Source organism: Oncorhynchus clarkii, chromosome 9 (genome assembly GCF_045791955.1).
Source record: "Oncorhynchus clarkii lewisi isolate Uvic-CL-2024 chromosome 9, UVic_Ocla_1.0, whole genome shotgun sequence".
Taxonomy (NCBI): domain Eukaryota; kingdom Metazoa; phylum Chordata; class Actinopteri; order Salmoniformes; family Salmonidae; genus Oncorhynchus; species Oncorhynchus clarkii.
Genome location: NC_092155.1, coordinates 73,501,833 through 73,523,667, shown reverse-complemented (window position 1 = coordinate 73,523,667; position 21,835 = coordinate 73,501,833). Strand labels below are relative to the sequence as shown.

Below are 21,835 nucleotides of genomic sequence, written 5' to 3'. Positions count from 1 at the left end.
AGTCCCTCTATCACACACGACCTTCACTCTTTTCCCTCTACTTAGTCCCTCTATCACACACGACCTTCACTCTTTTCCCTCTACTTAGTCCCTCAATCACACACGACCTTCACTCTTTTCCCTCTACTTAGTCCCTCAATCACACACGACCTTCACTCTTTTCCCTCTACTTAGTCCCTCAATCACACACGACCTTCACTCTTTTCCCTCTACGTAGTCCCTCAATCACACACGACCTTCACTCTTTTCCCTCTACGTAGTCCCTCAATCACACACGACCTTCACTCTTTTCCCTCTACGTAGTCCCTCAATCACACACGACCTTCACTCTTTTCCCTCTACTTAGTCCCTCAATCACACACGACCTTCACTCTTTTCCCTCTACGTAGTCCCTCAATCACACACGACCTTCACTCTTTTCCCTCTACGTAGTCCCTCAATCACACACGACCTTCACTCTTTTCCCTCTACGTAGTCCCTCAATCACACACGACCTTCACTCTTTTCCCTCTACGTAGTCCCTCAATCACACACGACCTTCACTCTTTTCCCTCTACTTAGTCCCTCAATCACACACGACCTTCACTCTTTTCCCTCTACGTAGTCCCTCAATCACACACGACCTTCACTCTTTTCCCTCTACTTAGTCCCTCAATCACACACGACCTTCACTCTTTTCCCTCTACTTAGTCCCTCAATCACACACGACCTTCACTCTTTTCCCTCTACTTAGTCCCTCAATCACACACGACCTTCACTCTTTTCCCTCTACTTAGTCCCTCAATCACACACGACCTTCACTCTTTTCCCTCTACTTAGTCCCTCAATCACACACGACCTTCACTCTTTTCCCTCTACTTAGTCCCTCAATCACACACGACCTTCACTCTTTTCCCTCTACGTAGTCCCTCAATCACACACGACCTTCACTCTTTTCCCTCTACGTAGTCCCTCAATCACACACGACCTTCACTCTTTTCCCTCTACGTAGTCCCTCAATCACACACGACCTTCACTCTTTTCCCTCTACTTAGTCCCTCAATCACACACGACCTTCACTCTTTTCCCTCTACGTAGTCCCTCAATCACACACGACCTTCACTCTTTTCCCTCTACGTAGTCCCTCAATCACACACGACCTTCACTCTTTTCCCTCTACGTAGTCCCTCAATCACACACGACCTTCACTCTTTTCCCTCTACGTAGTCCCTCAATCACACACGACCTTCACTCTTTTCCCTCTACTTAGTCCCTCAATCACACACGACCTTCACTCTTTTCCCTCTACGTAGTCCCTCAATCACACACGACCTTCACTCTTTTCCCTCTACTTAGTCCCTCAATCACACACGACCTTCACTCTTTTCCCTCTACGTAGTCCCTCAATCACACACGACCTTCACTCTTTTCCCTCTACTTAGTCCCTCAATCACACACGACCTTCACTCTTTTCCCTCTACGTAGTCCCTCAATCACACACGACCTTCACTCTTTTCCCTCTACGTAGTCCCTCAATCACACACGACCTTCACTCTTTTCCCTCTACTTAGTCCCTCAATCACACACGACCTTCACTCTTTTCCCTCTACTTAGTCTTTGTTCTATATACTATAGGAACTGTTATATTTCATGAGAATATAACATCTGTAAATACACTTCACTGTGCCCCACTGGCCACCAAAGACATGCCAAGACAATATATACATGCTAAACTGTGCCAAGAAAGATACATAGCTAAATGTTTTATTTTTTATGTATGTACCAATTGCAGACTATAGTTTTAATACACAGGCCTGTCAAAAGCTTGATGTAAATCATAATAATATACGGTTTAATTCATATGCAAATGTAATGTTTTTATTTATGATCAACATTTTTGCAAATTAAACTCCCTGTATCATACCACTGTATCATACCACTGTGAAAAATATGTACTTACACTGTGTGTTGTCTGTTGTTGTTATGTAAGTAATTATGTAAGTTAAATATGCTGAACAAAAATATAAACTCAACATGCAACAATTTCAATGACTTTACTGAGTTACACTTCATATAAGGAAATCAGACACTTCAAATAAATAAATTAGGTCCTGGGTGGGCCTGGGAGGGCATAGACCCACCCACTGGGGAGCCAGGCCCAGCCAATCAGAATGAGTTTTATTACAGACAGAATACTCCTCAGTTTCATCAGCTGTCCGGGTGGCTCAGACGAAGCCAGATGTGGAGGTCCTGGGCTGGACTGGTTACACGTGGTCAGCGGTTGTGAGGACGGTTGAATGTACTGCCAAATTCTCAAAAACGACATTGGAGGTGGCTTATGGTAGAGAAATTAGCATTAAATTCTCTGGCAACAGTTCTGGTGGACATACCTGCAGTCAGCATGCCAATTGCACGCTCCCTCAAAACGTGTGGCATTGTGTTGTGTGACAAAACTGCACATTTTAGAGTGGCCTTTTATTCTCCCCAGCAGAAAGTACTGCTGTGTAATGAGTATCCTGTTTCTGTTTCTTGATATGACACACCTGTCAGGTGGATGGATTATCTTGGAAAAGGAGAAATACTAACTGGGATGTGTATAAAAAAAAATTGTGCACAAAATTTGAGAGAAATCTGTTTTTTTTGTGCATACGGTATGGAACATTTCTCCAGGAAAAACCTGGAGCCCTTGCCTTTCCTATGACTGAAACATGTGAGAATCAATGTCAAATGAGTCCGTAACTAAGGTTGTATTCAACATATGTTGTGGCCATAGAAACATCATTGGGATCAAAGAGATTGTCAATACAAGTCGTGACTCTGACTCAGAAAACAGTTTTAGTTATATATTCATAGCTGCGTTCTGTTTGTTAACAAACACAATGTTTTCCCAGCCAATCAGTCAATTAGAAAGCGTCATAATTAAGCACTGTACTGTCCCTTACACATTCCTCATAATCATCATCATCATCGTCATTTGGTTCCCGAGTGTCGCAGCGGTCTAAGGTGCTGCATCTCAGTGCAAGAGGCGTCACTACAGTCCCTGGATTGATTCCAGGCTGTATCACATCCGGACGTGATTGGGAGTCCCATAGGGCGGCGCACAATTGGCCTTGCGTCGTCCGGGTTTGTCTGGGGTAGGCAGTCATTGTAAATAAGAATTTGATCTTGACTGACTTGCCTAGTTAACTAAAAAAATATTAGCGTTTTGATTTATAATGTGGAGGATGCCATTCCAAAGCAGTATATATCCTTTCAAGGGTTCGAATTGTGTCCAGCACGTCATCTTTATGTTGTTGTTCTAAAGTAGAAAAGAAACAAGCATTTTCATCTTTAACCTGGTTAAAATGTGATCTTTAAATGTGCTGTCAGAGACGACCTCTACTACACCTTCAGACATTCTGTTTAAGGTACTGATAACCAACGCCTGATTACAGACCAATTGTTCATTACTGATGTAGATAAACTTGTGCTGGACAGTCAATATTCTGTGTATTGTCTGTGACATTGACCTTTTTCTTCATATATTGCTGTTGTTGAACGCTGTTATCAAATAACTTTGGCAACGGCAAACTCGTCTACTTTCCAAATGGAAACATGGGGACATTTTGATAAGATTCTGCAAAGATACATTCAGCATTACTTAGTCCCCATATAGATGCAGTGAAATATGTTGCTGTAGAGCAGGGGTGTCAAAGTCAAATGGACGGAGGGCCAAATAAAAAAATCAGCTACAAGACGAGGGCCGGACTGTTCGAATGTTCATTGAAAAATTTTTAAATGACGCATATAGTCTAGTGAACCTAATTGAACCTACTGAAAACCTAACAAATATATTACAATATGATCAGATAAATAAAGCAATATTTTCTTATGGCTCTGTCAGTAATCTTTAATTTTCAACAGACACAAAAGACAAATTTCCTTTATATAAATATCCCCATAACATGAACATTAAATGAAAGAAACCGGTATTCAAGGCACCATCAGTAGACTATATTTTCTATTTTAGCAAAAGTGGGCTAAATTTACTTCAAAGAAAAAACAATAATAGCAATTTTCTATCATCCACTCAACTGAAATATTTTTAAAATATAATTGGATTGAAATACAAAAAAATAAAGTGCAAAAATCTATTAATCAAAAACAACACTTTGTTTAAGGAGAAGTAACATGCAGTGAAAACAAATATTAAATTTTAACTTTTAAACTTGAACTGAGTAAAAACTCTAAATATGTGATTGCACAGTAATGTTCACTTGTTTGAGGTTGAGGGTGATACTTGGTGGTGTCCCATCTTTTCCACAAGTTCATCAATGTTCGGGGTAAGGCTCTGAGCTGAAGAAATCCTCAGAATTGAGTGGAGGTGTTCAGCAGTAAGTCGACTTCTGTGTGATGTTTTGTTCAGGTTCATCAAAGAAAACAGTTGTTCACACAGGTATGTGCTGCCAAACATAGACAACGTTTGAGCAGCCTGGATGCGCAGCTGGGGCATTGTGCCGGGGAGGAAACGGGCGAACTCCGCAGCACCCACTGCCGCATATTTTGCCCTCAGTGCATCATTGCATTGGAGGTCAATCAACTCCATTTGGAGGTTTGGTGGTGAGCTTTCCACGTCAACAGCAAATGGGTTACCGAGCAGTTCCAACCTGCTTTTTTGTGCTTCAAAGTCAGCAAATCGGCGTCGAAAGTCAGCGGCAAGCATACCTATTTTATCAGCCAACTGTGTGCTCGGGAACGCACTGGTAGAGAGCTTCTCTTTCATGGTCTGGCAGCTGGGAAAGTGGCTCAAATTTTCTTTCCGCATCTGCGTCTCCCACAGAGTCAGTTTGGTTTTAAATGCCTTCACTGTACTGTACATATCAGAGATGACACGATCCCGACCCTGCAGCTGCAAGTTTATTGCATTCAGATGACTCGTAATGTCACACAGAAAAGCCATTTCACACAGAAACATTTCGTCTCGGAGTTGTGTTGTGTCTTTCCCTTTGCTGTCCAAGAACAGACAAATCTCCTCACGAAGCTCGAAACATCTTTGAAGCACCTTTCCCTGGCTTAGCCATCGCACCTCTGTGTGATAAGGCAAATCACCATGCTCCGTTTCTAACTCCGTCAGAAATGCCTTGAACTGGCGGTGATTCAAACCTTTGGCTCTGATAAAGTTAACTGTGCGCGTGATGATGCTCATTACATGCTCCATTTTCAAGGCTTTACCGCACAACGCTTCCTGGTGTATGATACAATGATAAGCTGTCAGCTCACCTGTCGCGTTTTCCTCTTGCATCTTTTCCCGTATCTTCGCCACCAGTCCGCTCCTGTGTCCACACATCGCAGGTGCTCCGTCGGTTGTCAAACCCACGAGTTTTTCCCAAGGCAGCTCCATCTCATTTACACATCTTGACACCTCTTCATACAAATCATGCCCCGTAGTTGTGCCATGCATAGGACGTAAAGCCAAAAACTCCTCTGTCACGCTTAGGTTGGAGTCCACTCCGCGGATGAAAATTGACAACTGGGCAATGTCAGAAATGTCGGTGCTCTCATCCACAGCCAAGGAATATGCAATAAAATCTTTTCCCTTTTTCACAAGCTGCTCTTTTAGATTGATGGACAACTGGTCTACTCTCTCGGCAATGGTGTTTCTGCTCAGACTCACATTTAAAAAGAGTTGCCTTTTTTCTGGGCAAACTTCGTCACAAACTTTAATCATGCAGTTTTTGATGAAATCCCCCTCCGTAAATGGCCGGGCTGATTTAGCGATCTCTTCTGCCAAAATAAAACTGGCCTTGACAGCAGCCTGGCCTTGTGATTTGGCTTTTTTGAACAGAGCCTGTCGAGATTTGAGGCCTCGTTTTAATTCCTCTGCCTTTTGTAGCCTTTGTTCCATGTCCATATTCTTGTTTTTGTCCGCGTGTTTCGTTTCATAATGTCGTCTCAGATTATACTCTTTCAGTACCGCCACACTTTCTCCACACAGAAGACACACAGGTTTTCCAGCTACCTTCGTGAACATATACTCCGACTCCCACCTTGTTTGAAACCCCCGGTTCTCAGTATCCACCTTCCGTTTTGCCATTTTTGATGGGTATCTGAAAGTTAATTTTACTGTGATGCTGACGACTGCTGTGCCAATAAATATTGAAATGAAGCAGCCTACTGCTCGGTGCGTCACCTTTGCATTGTGGGAAATGTAGTATTGGTGCGTGTAAAAGATCTGCGGGCTGCCGGCTTGCTGCGGGCCGGTTCTAATAATAAATCAAGATCATCCCAGGGGCCGTAAAAAACCTTCTTGCGGGCCGGATGTGGCCCGCGGGCCTTGACTCTGACATATGTGCTGTAGAGGGTACGGCGCCCCCCAGGAGCAAATTAGGGTTAACGACAGATATTCTCTCCTTGTCGTCTCACGCTTCACAAAACAGTGATTGAGTTACGTTATTAGCCTAAATTATGACTATGCAATCTATTCATCACATAAAGAATGATTGCCTATCTTACATAAGTTTTTGCTATGATAGATGCACGCAATCCTTTAATATAAAAGTTACATTTTATGGTGAAAGAAAAGAGCTTCCCTAAACTTGAAACTCACGTGCCGCCTACGCATGTCGGCATTTGAAGGCGGCCTTCTTGTGATTTGATCATATGTATTACGCGCCTATTTCACGTTGCACACAAGTAAATGAGACGATATACGATGAGGTTGGGTAATGGTCGACACTATACACCGAGTTACAAAACATTAGGGACACCGGCTCTTTCCATGACACAGACTGACCAGGTGAATCCAGGTGAAAGCTATGATCCCTTATTGATGTCACTTCTTAAATCCACTTAAATCAGTGTCGATGAAGGCGAGGAGACTGGTTAAATAATCATTTGTAAACCTTGAGACAAATGAGACATGGATTGTGTATGTGTGCCATTCAGAGGGTGAATGGACAAGACAAAAGTTTTAAGTGCCTTTGAACGGGCTGTGGTAGTAGGTGCCAGGCGCACCGGCTTGAGTGTGTGAAGAACTGCAACGCTTCTGGGGTTTTCACGCGCATCAGTTTCCCGTGTGGATCAATAATGGTCCACCACCCAAAGGACATCTAGCCAACTTGACACAGATGTGGGAAGCATTGGAGTCAACATGGGCCAGCATCCCTGTGGAACGCTTTTGACACCTTGTATAATCCATGACCCTACAAAAAAAAGAAATATTAGCTAGTTGTCCTAATGGTACGGAGGCTGAGATACGATGAGGTTGGGTAATGGTCGACACTATACACCGAGTTACAAAACATTAGGGACACCGGCTCTTTCCATGACATAGACTGACCAGGTGAATCCAGATGAAAGCTATGACCCCTCCTGTCTCAGCCTCCAGTATTTATGCTGCAGTAGTTTATGTGTCGGGGAGCTAGGGTCAGTTTGTTATACCTGGAGTACTTCTCCTGTCCTATTCGGTGTCCTGTGTGAATCTAAGAGTGCTCTCTCTAATTCTCTCTTTCCCTCTTTCTTTCTCTCTCGAAGGACCTGAGCCCTAGGACCATGCCTCAGGACTACCTGACATGATGACTCCTTGCTGTCCCCAGTCCACCTGGCCGTGCTGCTACTCCAGTTTCAACTGTTCTGCCTTATTATTATCCGACCATGCTGGTCATTTATGAACATTTGAACATCTTGGCCATGTTCTGTTATAATCTCCACCCGGCACAGCCAGAAGAGGACTGGCCACCCCACATAGCCTGGTTCCTCTCTAGGTTTCTTCCTAGGTTTTGGCCTTTCTAGGGAGTTTTTCCTAGCCACCGTGCTTCTACACCTGCATTGCTTGCTGTTTGGGGTTTTAGGCTGGGTTTCTGTACAGCACTTTGAGATATCAGCTGATGTACGAAGGGCTATATAAATACATTTGATTTGATTTGATTTTCAGGTTAGCCTAGTGGTTAGAGCATTGGACTAGTAACCGGAAGGTTGCAAGTTCAAACCCCCGAGCTGACAAGGTACAAATCTGTTGTTCTGCCCCTGAACAGGCAGTTAACCCACTGTTCCTAGGCCGTCATTGAAAATAAGAATTTGTTCTTAACTGACTTGCCTAGTTAAATAAAGGTAAAATAAAAATAAAATACACCCAGTGTATATGCCGTTCCACAGACCTTTAAACCTAATATTGCAGTGATAATTAATGGTTGGGGTCATTTTTGTTTGTTTTTGCTGTTCTCCAAATAGTAGTATAGAGTTTTTAAACTGTGTAGAAATGCAGTAAATGAGCTTCAACTTTCAAAAAAGTCCCCACTTTGACATATCCTGTTTATCTGAACTGACCCCCCCACACCCTAGGTTTATCAGAACTGACCCCCATACTCTGGGTTTATCTGAACTGACCCCCCCGATATCCTGTTTATCGGAACTGACCCCCCATACTCTAGGTTTATCTGAACTGACCCCCCCATACTCTAGGTTTAGCTTAACTGACCCCCCATACTCTAGGTTTATCTGAACTGACCCCACTTTGCCATATCCTGTTTATCTGAGCTGACCCCCCATATCCTAGGTTTATCTGAACTGACCCCCCCATACCCTAGGTTTATCTGAACTGACCCCCCCCATACCCTAGGTTTATCTGAACTGACCCCCCCATACCCTAGGTTTATCTGAACTGACCCCCCCATACCCTAGGTTTATCTGAACTGACCCCCCCATACCCTAGGTTTATCTGAACTGACCCCCCCATACCCTAGGTTTATCTGAACTGACCCCCCCATACCCTAGGTTTATCTGAACTGACCACCCATACTCTAGGTTTATCTGAACTGACCCCCATACTCTAGGTTTATCTGAACTGACCCCCCATACTCTAGGTTTATCTGAACTGACCCCCATACTCTAGGTTTATCTGAACTGACCCCCCATACTCTAGGTTTATCTGAACTGACCCCCCATACTCTAGGTTTAGCTGAACTGACCCCCCATACTCTAGGTTTATCTGAACTGACCCCCCATACTCTAGGTTTAGCTGAACTGACCCCCCATACTCTAGGTTTAGCTGAACTGACCCCCCATACTCTAGGTTTATCTGAACTGACCCCCCATACTCTAGGTTTAGCTGAACTGACCCCACTGTGGCACAGACTAGTATCCAGATATATTTTGCTTTCTAGATTAGATGACAGACTGTTCTTTAACATTGTTCCTGAAGCATATTTACTTTTGCTACATAGGCGTTTTATATTTGTAACCACTTCACACTTCTTATCTGAAGTTGTGTTATCACAGTGCTCAAAATGGCACCCTGTGCCCTACATAGTGCACTACTTCTGACCAGAGGCATATGGGCCCTGTTCAAAAGTAGTGCACTATATAGGGGATAGCATGCCATTTTTGGACATTACCCATAGCTTTGACATTGTGTGCTGAAGGAGGGCATTGACATGGTCGATTGGCTGTGGGATTGGGTCCTGGTGTCCAGGATGACTGTATATAAGGCCTGGGTTCTCCTCCTTCTAACTTCACTCCCTCTGTCCAAGAAGAACCAGAAGCAACCATGATGAACTGGGCTGTCCTCCTGTGTGCCTTAGTGGCCCTGTCCGAGTGTAATGTCAAGTAAGTTCTGTTCTTCTCTTCTCAGTCTGCATATTCTGTGTATTATTGTCAGCACCTGACACCAGGTCCTGGTACGTGTAAGTGTGGTGAACAAAGTGGATTTGTGATGGTGTGTTTTCAGGATCTCTCTGATCAAGGGGAAGACTGCCAGAGAGACCCTGATGGAGAAGGGTATATGGGAGGAGACCAGGCTGAAGTTCCCCTACAAACCTATGGCCAAGTTCTACCAGAATGGTGATGAGGCTATGACCAACGACGCTGATGTAAGGCACAGACAGACGCAGTGTGGTGAAATACTGCCTGGTGACCGGTCCCACAATTGTTTTTGCTCTATAGCTACTGGCCATGGGATTTGTCTATACAGCGCAAACAGACCTGGGACCAGGCTAGTCTATTGGCTAAATGATTATCGTTTCAAAAATGTCCTTACATGTTGGATATTGTGACTGCATAGTTTGAACCCATTGGCTCTAGAGTTTGTGTTCTTGTTTAAATTAAATGTACACTGGGATAATCAGATTAACTATGAGTATACAGATGAGCATATAGCCAGCCATGCTTCTTGACATGTAACTAGCTATGTTGTTAGACAAATGTCTGTTTCTTCGTAGGACTCTGAAATGTTCACTTGTGTGACCCTGTCCCCGTCTCCTTGCAGTTGTCCTACTACGGCGTGATTTCCATTGGAACCCCTCCCCAGTCCTTCAACGTCATCTTTGACACTGGCTCCTCCAACCTGTGGGTTCCCTCGGTCTACTGCTCCAGCCAGGCCTGCCGTGAGTATACCGTAGGCGTCTGTAGAATACTGTAGAATACCGTTGGCATAGCTATAATAGCTACATTTCAACATTGTTTCTGAGTAGTCTCTTGTGACAAGAGTTGTAAAATACAGTTTCATATTGAGTACTTAGCCAGAGAATGGGAGACTTGGTTGTGGGGTTGAGGTTAGGGGCTGCGGGTTAACATCATAACAGGGTTGGCTCAACACAGTTAAACAATAGAATAGGATTAATGCATTTAAAAAAAATTTTTTATATCGTCCCCTTAAGAGCGTGGATGGTAGCGAATAGATCACTACCAATGGAAAAATGAACTTTCAGTTTTGCAATGACACAGTATGTACTTGGTCTGTAATGAACATGTTCATGTTTTTAAATGGTGTGTAATGAACATGCTCATGTTTTTAAATAGAGAATCATGCCAAATTCAATCCTGCACAGTCCAGCACCTTCACGTGGGCCAACAAGCCTGTTTCCATTCAGTACGGAACTGGCAGCATGACTGGGCGGCTGGCATACGACACTGTTTCGGTATGGAAATGTAGACATTACTGTGACACGTGTTTAATTGACACTTTCAATTACAACGTACCGTACATTACATACAATGCAAACCCCTCAAATAATCTTCCATTCAGCACCCGCCCTCCCAAAGTGGTCCTGTTTTATATCATTACATGCTAAAAAAGTATATTAGGTACCGACTCCAGTATAGTCAGCAAATAAATAGAATTACTATTTTGGGTACACTCAATATGGCTGCCGGTCAACACATCACCAAATAATTAACTTGAATGGGGAAATCCTATTCTAGTAATTCTATTTCTATGGTGCCCAGTGACTGACGCCTGCTGTTGTGTTTCCAGGTGGGAGGTATCTCTGTGACTCAGCAGATCTTTGGAGCCAGTCAGACCGAGGCTCCCTTCATGGCCAACATGGTTGCCGACGGTATCCTGGGCCTGGCTTTCCCCAACCTGGCGGCCTCTGGAGCCACACCAGTCTTTGACAACATGATGAGTCAGGGCCTCGTTTCCCAGAACCTCTTCTCTGTCTACTTGAGCGGGTAACATAGTAACTGTAGAAATACAACTGGATGGGAGGTGGCCTTTTCTCTTAGCTGTGATATTAATGAAGCAAGAACGTATCCAGTGAATTAATATTTAATACAATTATACAACTGCTTTAAAATGGTCTTTGAAGAAAAGGAGACATCCATTTCGACATGTGTTGATGATTAAACAACCTTATTGACCTTTTTCCTCCTCCAATAGAAACTCAGCACAGGGTAGTGTGGTGTCTTTCGGAGACATTGAGTCTAACTACTACACCGGACAGATCACCTGGATCCCCCTGTCCTCCGAGACCTACTGGCAGATCAACATGGACAGGTAGGTACACTAGTCCACACAGAGCCTATATCCTGGTCCATATCCATATATACAGTATATATATATATATATACAGTATATATCCATATATACAGTATATATCCATATATACAGTATATATATCAGACATTTACATAAGTATTCATTGACTAAATGTTGCTGTGCACTTCAAGTTATTTGCTCGCGACAAAAACCTAAAAACGGCAAGAAATATACATACAACCAAATACAGGAAGAACAGGTAAACTCAGCTAGTATTTGTCCTTCCAGCGTTACCATCAACGGCAACACAGTGGCTTGCAATGGTGGGTGTCAGGCTATCATAGATACTGGCACCTCCCAGATCGTTGGGCCAACCACTGACATCAACAACATGAACAGCTGGGTCGGAGCCACTACTGACCAGTATGGAGATGTGAGTTACACGCACACACACACACTTGTCCAACTAGAAGGCTTTTCACACTACTGAGCGGAACCAAGCCAAACCAAGCTGCACTAAGCTGCCTTGTTAGTTGTTGGAACGACCATGCTAAAACTATTTGGGTTGGGACCGGCGTGGTCGTGTGTAAATCTGTTCTTGATGTTTTTCCCCTCAATCACCGCCTCCCCTTTGATTAACCACAGAATAAATTATAACATGTTATTACTCCTCTCCTAGGCCACCGTGAACTGCAACAACATCCCCAACATGCCTGAGGTGACCTTCACCCTCAACGGAAACGCCTTCACCATCCCTGCCGCTGCCTACACCTCCCAGGTAGTCTCCTGAATGTTACATACAACCTAAATGTCCCATCTGATCTTTAATCCGGATGTGTTTCAGAGCTCCTTCATCAGAACACATGTACATCTGAGGCTTAACCTTTCTTGACAGTGTAACGGATGTGAAATGGCTAGCTTAGTTAGCGGCGGTGGCGCGCTAAATAGCGTTTCAATCGGTGACGTCACTTGCTCTGAGACCTTGAAGTAGTGGTTCCCCTTGCTCTGCAAGGGCCGCGGCTTTTGTGGAGCGATGGGTAACGATGCTTCGTGGGTGACTGTTGTTGATGTGTGCAGAGGGTTCCTGGTTCGCGCCCGGGTATGGGCGAGGGGACGGTCTAAACTTATACTGTTACACCTAGAAGCAAAGGTCGTCACATGCCTGATTTTCCTCCTCTCTCTCTCTCTCTCTCTGTAGAACTCCAACGGCTGCATGACTGGTTTTGGTAACGGTGGAACTCAGCAGCTCTGGATCCTTGGAGATGTCTTCATCAGGCAGTACTATGCCATCTTTGACAGACAGAACAACAATGTCGGTCTGGCCCAGATCGCGTAAGATATCTACTGTGAAATAAGTCTGGATTGAATCTAAGTCTTCCAGTTATGAATAGTAATATGTTATATATGTGATTGTAGCACTAGAATTGGCATAGTTGGAGAAATGTTGTAGATTGTGAAATGTGCACAGTTGCCAAATAATAAAAAAAAACACTATATTCCCAATGCTAAAATGTGTGTTTGGTTGTCTGTAGCTCTTTCTCCCTGAAGTGAAACTGTCCTCTTGTGGAACCTCTTAATGTAAGAAAAGTAATAGAATACTATAGAATATAGATCTGGACAAGGTAAAGGCAGGTAGGCCCAGAAACCATAGATAACCATCTCTTATAGGACTCGGGTATGCTCCGCCTGTAAGGTTTTTCTCCAGAGGAAACTGATAAAGACATGGTGATTGGATGCCAGATAACCTGATGTCCAGATAGATACCGTATCGATCTCAGCATGTCAATAGAACCAGCTTGTTGAAAGACAGTCTGATATCAAACTCAAAAATAAATTCTGGTGCAGTGGATTCATACTTTATTTGTATCGTTTATAAGTCAAAATAGATATGAATCTTTAAAGCTAGAATCTTTAAAGCTAGAATCTGTTTCTGAAACAAAGTGGTCACCCCACCTCTGTGTTGGTAAAAAGCTGAGGGATGGGCCTAGAGAAATGTAACCACTCTCAAATGAATAGACAGAGCTGTGGATGCAACGACTGACCGTCCCATGATATCAACACGACATCAACACGATGGAAAATCAAGCGTTAACTGGCGATAGCCGACACCCCTACAGCTGATGTTTTGGCGGTGTCGGAGGTGGAACTGTGTTCGAGCGGTCAAATCGGTGAGCAGCTGCTCTTGTGTCTGCGTGACAATTGATCGCACCCGTCCCACTCCTGTTAGAAGTTCAAAGCAATAATATGTAGGCTATTTAAGCAATAAGGCCCGTCGAGGTGTGGTATATGGCCAATATACCACGGCTAAGGGTTGTTCTATGCACGACACAACGCGGAGTGCCTGGACACAGCCCTTAGCCGTGGTATATTGGCCATATATCACAAACCCCCAAGGTGCCTTATTGCTATTATAAACTGGTTACCAACGTAATTAGAGGAGTAAAAATAAATGTTTTGTCATACCCGTGGTATATGGTCTGATATACCACGGCTGTCAGCCAATCAGCATTCAGGGCTCGAACCACCCAGTTTATAAACAGAAATAATGACGCTCAAATCAAAAAATAAGCCTAATTCGAGGTGTAGATTACATCTCACATTGCAGTGTTCAAACAGCGTTCAAACAGCGTTCAAACGTGTAAACAAAGCTGCGTGGGTTTTCTATTATGGTGACACCGTGCAGCCAATGGCAGTGTCCACCTTTAGGTATAATGCCCGGAGCCGCTTGTGGATTTGATAAACCTGTAGGCAGTTCCACCTCCAATACCGCAAACCCCCCCCACACTTTAATCATCGACTAAAGTGGATCTGATTGAATAGAGCCCTAAACCAGGTTGAGGTTATACAATGCAGGTTTTCTAACATTGGAGTTCTGGGATCATCAGGAAGATAATCCGGTTCAGCGTTGGTTGCTAGCCAGTGTGGAGTACACCACTGTCCCAGCAGGCTCTCTGTGTGAGTCGGTGCTTCTGGGGCTGCGGAGTGTCTGTAGGTTAGCATACAGCTCAGTGGTATGGTTCTCATGAGGCTTGAAGTCCACTGTGGTGTAGACAATACTGTTCTCCTCCTGAAGGACATCCTGCATATTACATATTTAAATTCAGTTTTTCCTGTTTTTTCATAGTTTCATCAGCCGTTGTGCAATAACACAGAAACTAACATTGAAAGTGAGAACACATGTGATCAGTACCATTTCCTGATAGTCGCTGGTTGAAAATACATTCTACACAGGACAGGACTTTCTAAAATCATCAGGTTTGCATGAGCAGAAGTGTCCCCACTTAGAACACTCCCAGAAAGTCCTATTGCTTGAGACATTTATTTTTGCCCATTCTAATGAAACATCTATTACAGTAAGGTACCTAATTCTTACGCACATATGTTTTGATGAGATAAAAACAGCAGCATTGGGACTTTAAGGTATACGTTATGAGTAGTAATACATATTTATAAGTAGTTAATAAACTGTTCAGTACGGGGCACACTACAGAAGACGTCAACAGGGAAAATACATAATGGCAACGTCAAGTTCAAACACAATAATTATTCTATGGTTGTTGTTTCTGGGACAAAAGACGTTTGACACTGAGTCACAGAGACAAAGTCCACCTTTAGCACTTACTGAGAGGATGTGTGCAGCTGAGTCACTGGAAGTTGCTCCACATTTCTCTGCGAAGAACGAGGTTATTACATCAATTTAAAAACAAAGAACAGACAGTGCTACAATTTTTTTTATTAAAAAAAAAATCATTGCTACTGGCTACAAAGGTCATAGCCTACGCATTTTAAAAATGATTTCAACATGAACAGCAATTTATCTATGAAACACTGAAGGTTTGTCCTCTTACTTTTCGTGATGATTTTGTGATGAACCACAACAAGGACTACTGAGCTGATCACAATCACCATAGCGATGCAAAGACCTGCAGCTAGTGGTAAACCAAAGCTCCAGGGAACACTACCAGGTGAATTAGACAAACATGACAACATATTAACACAGGCATTAAAACGCTCCCAGAAATATGATCAACTATAACACGATCAACTACGAGGAATAATTAACCAGTGTTAGGGAGAGATTGCACCTGGGGCTGTCACTGTGGTCCTTGGTGAAAACAGGCCCAGAGGTGTCTGATGAGGAAGAGAAGATGAAGGGGCTGATGGTTGACCTGACCGGAGGTCGAGGGGATACTGGACCGCTACGTCGACCACTATCTAAACAGAGACTGAGTTTAATAAGCACTCATTTCAATACAGTTATGTTGTTATTTTAAAAAAGGTGACTTCCTCATCCTGTACAGATTTGTCTTCAACACTGACTGGTTTACAATATCACAGTTCCTAGAATACAACAGAATAACTTTCTAACCCCAGATGAAACTTCATATAAGATATGGTATGATTTATTTATGATCATTCTTACCAATCTGGAGGTTATAGTCTTTGTAGATATGATTCCATCCAATGGTGACAATAGCACACCTGTAGTCGCCAGTGTCCACTGGCTTTAAATTCCATATCACAACGTCCATTCCACCGTTGTATTCGGTTGTGGATACTCTTCCCTCGTAGAAGTCGTTGACATATCCCCTGGTATTCACAATAACAGAAACTCCCCAAGGATATAGTTTAGAACAGAACTTCTCATAACCGTTGTAGAAAGGAGGAAAGACAAATCTCAGCAACACTTGTCCATTCACCACCATCCTCTGTTGTGCTTCCATCTCAGGGACATCTATCAAACAAACACACTAAGAAATTAAACAAACAGATTCCTCCCCCCTCACATGAAAAAATACTAGTTAACTATATAATATTATACAGTACTTACTATAGAAACATTAAAATTTAAATAAACTTAACTATCACATTTACATAAGTATTCAGACCCTTTTCTCAGTACTTTGTTGAAGCACCTTTGGCAGAGATTACAGCCTTGAATCTTCTTGAGTATGACACTACAAGCTTGGCACACCTGTATTTGGGGAGTTTCTCCCATTCTTCTCTGCAGATCCTCTCAAGCTCTGTCAGGTTGGATGGGGAGTGTCGCTGCACAGCTATATTTTCATGTTCGATCAGGTTCAAGTCCGGGCTCTGGCTGGGTCACTCGAGGAAATTCAGAGACTTGTCCTGAAGCCACTCCTGTGTTGTATTGGCTGTGTATTTAGGGCTGTTGTCCTGCTGGAAGGTGAACCTTCACCCCAGTCTGAAGTCCTGAGCGCTCTGGAGCAGGTTTTCATCAAGGATCTCTCTGTACATTGCTCTGTTCATCTTTCCCTCTATCCTGACTAGTCTTCCAGTCCCTGCCACTGAAAAACATCACCACAGCATGATGCTGCCACCACCATGGTTCAACGTAGTGATGGTATTGTTCTGGTTTCCATTCAGGCCAAAGAATTCAATCTTGGTTTCATCAGATCAGAGAATCTTGGTTCTCATGGTCTGATAATCATTTTGGTGCCTTTTAGCAAACTCCAAGCGAGCTGTCATGTTCCTTTTACTGAAGAGTGGCTTCCGTCTGGCTACTCTACCATAAAGGCCACCCTTCCCCAGATCTGTGCCTCAACACAATCCTGTCTCGGAGCTCCACGGACAATTCCTTCAACCTCATGGCTTGGTTTTTGCTGACATGCACTGTCAACTGTGTGACCATATATAGACAGGTGTTTGCCTTTCCAAATCATGTCCAAATCAATTGAATTTACCACAGGTGGACTCCAATAAAGTTGTAGAAACATCTCAAGGAGGATGAAGTTGCATAGCAAAGGATCTTAATACTTATGTAAATAAGATATTTTTGAATAAATTTGCTCAAATAAAAAAATATAAACTGTTTTTTTATTCTGTGTAGATTGATGAGGAAAAAACATTTAATACATTTTTAGAATAAGGCTGTAACGTAACAAAATGTGGAAAAAGTCAAGGGGTCTGAATACTTTCTGAATGCACCCTGCCCTTTCCCCATATCTTATTGTGTGCCACCCATAAGTGAGAGACCTACATGCCAAGTATAGAACATATTGTGTTGTCTACAGCTTATTGAAAAGAGAGAAGAGTCCATTCAGACCCCAGTCCTACCTACAGGTTATGGAAAATGTGCTCTTTTAAGCCTCGTTTCCATGGGCAGTTTGAAGTGGTTTTTTTTGCATATCTGATTAAAATCTGTTATTTTTCCTGCATTGTGAACAGCCAAAAAGCCATTTCAAGCCACCTTCCTACAGTGCCTTCAGAAATGAGTCATAACCCTTGACTTATTCCACATTGTTGTTTTAACACCATGAATTCCAAACAGATTAAATATATATTTTTCCCCTCACCCATCTACACGCAATATCTCATAATAAAAGTGAAAAAAAAAAAAAGTATTCAGACCTGAGTCAATACATGTTAGTATCACCTTTGGCAGCGATTACAGCTGTGAGTCTTTCTGGTTAAGTCTTTAAGAGCTTTGCACACCTAGAATGTACAATATTTGCCCATTATTCTGTTCAAAATTCTTCGAGCTCTGTCAAATTGGTTGTTGATCATTGCTAGGCAACCATTTCAAAGTCTTGCCACAGATATTCAAGCAGATTTAAATCACAACTGTTTTAGGTTATTATCCTGCTGAAAGGTGAATTGTTCCAATGTCTGTTGGAAAGCAGACTGAACCAGGTTTTCCTCTAGGATGTTGCCAGTCCTTGGCTCTACTACGTTTATTTTTTATCCTAAAAAACTCCCTAGTCCTTGCTGATGACAAGCATACCCATATACTGACACAGCCAACACCATGGATTTGCCCCAAACATAAAGCTTTGTATTCAGGACAAAGTTAATTTGTTTGCCACATTTGCAGTTTTACTTCAGTGCCGTGTTGCAAACAGGATGCCTATTTTGGAATATTTGTATTCTGTACAGACTTCCTTCTTATCACTGTTATTTAGGTTCATATTGTGGAGTAACTAGAATGTTGTTGATCCATCCTCAGTTTTCTCCTATCAAAGCCATTAAACTCTATAAACTGTTTTAAAGTCACCATTGGCCTCAAGGTGAAATCCCTGAGCTGTTTCCTTCCTCTCCGGGAACTCAGTTAGGAAGAACGCCTGTATATTTGTAGTGACTGGGTGTATTGATACACCACCTGAAGTGTGATAAATAACTCCACCATGCTCAAAGGGATATTCAATGTCTGCTGTTTATTTTTTACCCATCTACCAATAGGTGCCCTTCTTTGCGAGGCATTGGAAAACCTCCCTGGACTTTGTGGTTGAATCTGTGTTTGAAATTAAATGAACTGCTCGACTGAGGGACCTTAGAGCTAATTGTATGTGTGGGCTACAGACATGAGGTAGCCATTTAAAAAATCCTGTTAAACACTATTATTGCACAGAGTGAGTCCATGCCATTACAAAGGCGTTGGATACTTATTCACTCAAGACATTTCAGCTTTTCATTTTAAATTCATCTGTAAACATTTCTAAAAAAAAGATAACACAATTTCACTGACATTATGGGGTAATATGTAGGCCAGTGACACACAATCTCAATTGAGTCCATTTTAAAAACAAAAATGTGGAAAAGGTCAAGGGGTGTGAATTATTTTTGAATGCGCTGTACCTAGCTAGCTAGTTAACTGCCTTGGCTAACCAAAAATAACTTGTTGTGAAAGTTGGATCATCTTTGTCCTTTGAGGCTTTAAAAGTGTTTTTACACTATGATTTTCAACATTCAAAGCAACTGGGAAACTTCCTGTCGTTACTATGACAACTAGCGTAGCCGTGTCAGCAAACGACTGCTGTCTGAACACACACATCTAATTTGGTCATTTGTAACTTGCTGTTTGGACCGTCAGTTGTCCAAAATAGATTTTGAAAACAAACCTGATTGGAGCATTAAGGTCTGAAGTGTGAACAAGGATTTAGTATTTCTCCAGTAGGATTCCTGAAGGAGAAAGCCTCAATGCCAAAGATAATAATATATATATTTTTAAAACACTACAGTAAATACTACAGTATAGTACAGTCTGCAAAAACACTACAGTATACTAGATTATTTTTTCATGTGGGACTCTCGCAAATTTTATATATATACACATATATATTTTTTTATCTTAAATGAGACAAAACTGGATAAAATCTCACCTAACAGAAGAATCAAGAGAAAGAGAATCTTCATCTTCAGTCAAGTACTCACTGAGGCTGTGCAGCTGTTCGCACACATCCTAGTCACCAACCCCCCCCCCCCCCCCACCAACTGGAGTTGACAGGTCTTTTACTGTATTGTTCCGAGACCAGCCTTGTGATTCACACTTCCTTCATTTGGGTGGTGGGGGGGGGGGGTGTCTCTAACTTGCAATTTACAAGTTTCAGAACACTTATTATTGGCTTAGAGTAGAAGGATGATTGGTTGTACTGTTGTCATGGTACCAGCTCAGGTATCACAGTTTCAAGTAGTATCACAACACCTCTAGAATGTTTTTGTCATAGAAAAACAAAATGATCTGGTCAAAATTAAAGCATCAGAAAACAAAATCACAATAAGGGAAGTGAAAGATCTGACAGAATGTAGTAATGTGGCAGCTAGCCTAGCGATTAGAGCACTGAGCCAGAAACCGAAAGGTCACTGGTTTGAATCTTTGCGTTAACTAGGTGAAAAATCTGTCGATGTGCCCTTGAGCAAGGCACTTAACCCTAATTGCTCCTCTAAATCGCTCTGGATAAGAGCGTCTGCAAAATGATTCATATGTAAATGTTGTGATTTATTTGGCATCAGCTTTTAGCTTATTCAGCAATTTTCATTTAAGCAAATCATGGAACAAAATGCTTCATATGCAAAAAGATATGTACAAATGACCAAATGATTAACCACTCCTTTTAAACCACAAATCACAATCAACCCTGTAGTCTGACAGTCCTCCGATCCTCCAGAGGCAGTCTTCACACAGTCCATTTTAATTTCTTCTTTTGTGACATTGTCTTGCAAGTCAAAGCAGGTGTTGAGGAAACCGAAGATCTTAAATAATTACAGAGTGTGCCTACGTACCAAAATACAAACTATTCCCTATTTAGTGCACCAGTTTTGAAGGGCCCTGGTCAAAAGTAGTGCACTATGTAGGAAATAGGGTGGCATTTCAGACACAGTCTAGATCATCCAACCATGTGTAACTTTGTTCTTTAATGTACATCAGCCCCTATTGATTAACTTAGAAGCGACGGGTACAATATTTAGAATTTACAAAAGCTTCTGTTTATAGATCTACTTAACAGTGAGAGTTCATCTATTCAACACTCCCACTATGAGTGATAGATCTACCAGCCACTAGAATCCTCTCTAGGGCTGCTTCTTTCATCCCAGGTATCTGAAGCACGGCAGAGCCACTAGAGAGTAGAGCAGTGGGTTCTGGGTATCTGAAGCACGGCAGAGCTCCTAGAGAGTAGAGCAGTGGGTTCTGGGTATCTGAAGCACGGCAGAGCTCCTAGAGAGTAGAGCAGTGGGTTATGGGTATCTGAAGCACGGCAGAGATCCTAGAGAGTAGAGCAGTGTGTTCTGGGTATCTGAAGCATGGCAGAGCTCTTAGAGAGTAGAGCAGTGGGTTCTGGGTATCTGAAGCACGGCAGAGCTTCTAGAGAGTAGAGCAGTGTGTTCTAGGGGATGGACCTAGGCAAGACCCTGCCAAGATTTGCCAATCTTGATCGCATAATGAGTAGCTGTTTTGGATGATTTTACACTATGATTTTTAGATTCTCTGCAGTCTCGCTCGGGCCGATCCTGTCGAACCATGCTGGAGGTCACTGGTCATCGTGGTTCCACCGTAATGGTCCTGCACTACATACGGACATCAGGCAGCCAATAGTAGACATCATACTAGGAGACAAGTCCGCAATCACAGAGAGCCATCCCTCCCGACTTCCATCCGTCCGACAGAGGGTCTCTACTCATCGGTGAAGGTGATGACATCATACTGGATTCCCTGCTGTTGTAGCTGCTCCAGCTGTTCTTGTGTGGCCTCTGTATAGACCGTCTGGGTCTGTTGCAAGGCTGCATCTGCTACTGCTGGAACAGAGAGGGAGGGAGAGCAGGTAGTGTTAATAAACTGACAAGAGAACAACCACTTCAAGGTTCTCAACCGCCCTTTTGTTCCAGCCC

At 42.8% G+C, this 21,835-nt stretch overlaps 3 protein-coding genes across 7 annotated transcripts in view; 1 reads left to right on the top strand and 2 right to left on the bottom strand.

Annotated features, from left to right (window-relative positions):
* Nucleotides 1-9,466: 9,466 nt before the first annotated feature.
* Nucleotides 9,467-13,046, top strand: LOC139416932 (pepsin A-like). Its single transcript, XM_071166116.1, has 9 exons — nucleotides 9,467-9,561; nucleotides 9,683-9,824; nucleotides 10,220-10,337; nucleotides 10,753-10,871; nucleotides 11,207-11,403; nucleotides 11,612-11,728; nucleotides 11,999-12,143; nucleotides 12,390-12,488; nucleotides 12,909-13,046. Exons 1-9 carry the CDS (start codon nucleotides 9,503-9,505, stop codon nucleotides 13,044-13,046), a joined length of 1,134 nt encoding a protein of 377 aa, XP_071022217.1. The 5' UTR covers nucleotides 9,467-9,502.
* Nucleotides 13,047-14,522: 1,476 nt separating this feature from the next.
* Nucleotides 14,523-19,914, bottom strand: LOC139416931 (uncharacterized). Of its 2 annotated transcripts, none has more exons than XM_071166114.1 (6): nucleotides 19,831-19,914; nucleotides 16,134-16,445; nucleotides 15,796-15,925; nucleotides 15,559-15,668; nucleotides 15,333-15,379; nucleotides 14,523-14,789 (listed from the first exon to the last, which is right to left on the bottom strand). In XM_071166114.1, the coding sequence occupies exons 1-6, from the start codon at nucleotides 19,862-19,864 to the stop codon at nucleotides 14,610-14,612; spliced, it is 813 nt and encodes a 270-aa protein (XP_071022215.1). In that variant the 5' UTR covers nucleotides 19,865-19,914; the 3' UTR covers nucleotides 14,523-14,609. The 2 variants fall into 2 exon arrangements, with proteins under 2 accessions (XP_071022215.1, XP_071022216.1); XM_071166115.1 differs by having other exon boundaries at nucleotides 14,523-14,777.
* LOC139416929 (zinc finger protein 335) overlaps nucleotides 18,866-21,835 on the bottom strand; it is a 38,040-nt gene continuing 35,070 nt past the window's right edge. For all 4 annotated transcript variants that reach the window (XM_071166109.1, XM_071166107.1, XM_071166108.1 and 1 more), the window contains exon 30: nucleotides 18,866-21,742. In XM_071166109.1, the coding sequence (XP_071022210.1) occupies nucleotides 21,621-21,742 (122 nt within the window). In that variant the 3' untranslated portion in view covers nucleotides 18,866-21,620. The remainder of the gene's footprint in view (nucleotides 21,743-21,835) is intronic.

Bases quoted from the DNA above. Each gene is read 5' to 3' on its own strand.
- LOC139416932 (XM_071166116.1), top strand. From the start codon at position 9,503: ATGATGAACTGGGCTGTCCTCCTGTGTGCCTTAGTGGCCCTGTCCGAG. The intron at 10,338-10,752 runs GTGAGTATACCG...GTTTTTAAATAG, and splicing joins CTGCTCCAGCCAGGCCTGCC to AGAATCATGCCAAATTCAAT. The intron at 12,144-12,389 runs GTGAGTTACACG...CTCCTCTCCTAG, and splicing joins CTACTGACCAGTATGGAGAT to GCCACCGTGAACTGCAACAA.
- LOC139416931 (XM_071166114.1), bottom strand. From the start codon at position 19,864: ATGAAGATTCTCTTTCTCTTGATTCTTCTGTTAG. The intron at 15,926-16,133 runs GTAAGAATGATC...GTCTCTGTTTAG, and splicing joins AGACTATAACCTCCAGATTG to ATAGTGGTCGACGTAGCGGT. The intron at 15,380-15,558 runs GTAAGAGGACAA...CGTTCTTCGCAG, and splicing joins TCACAAAATCATCACGAAAA to AGAAATGTGGAGCAACTTCC.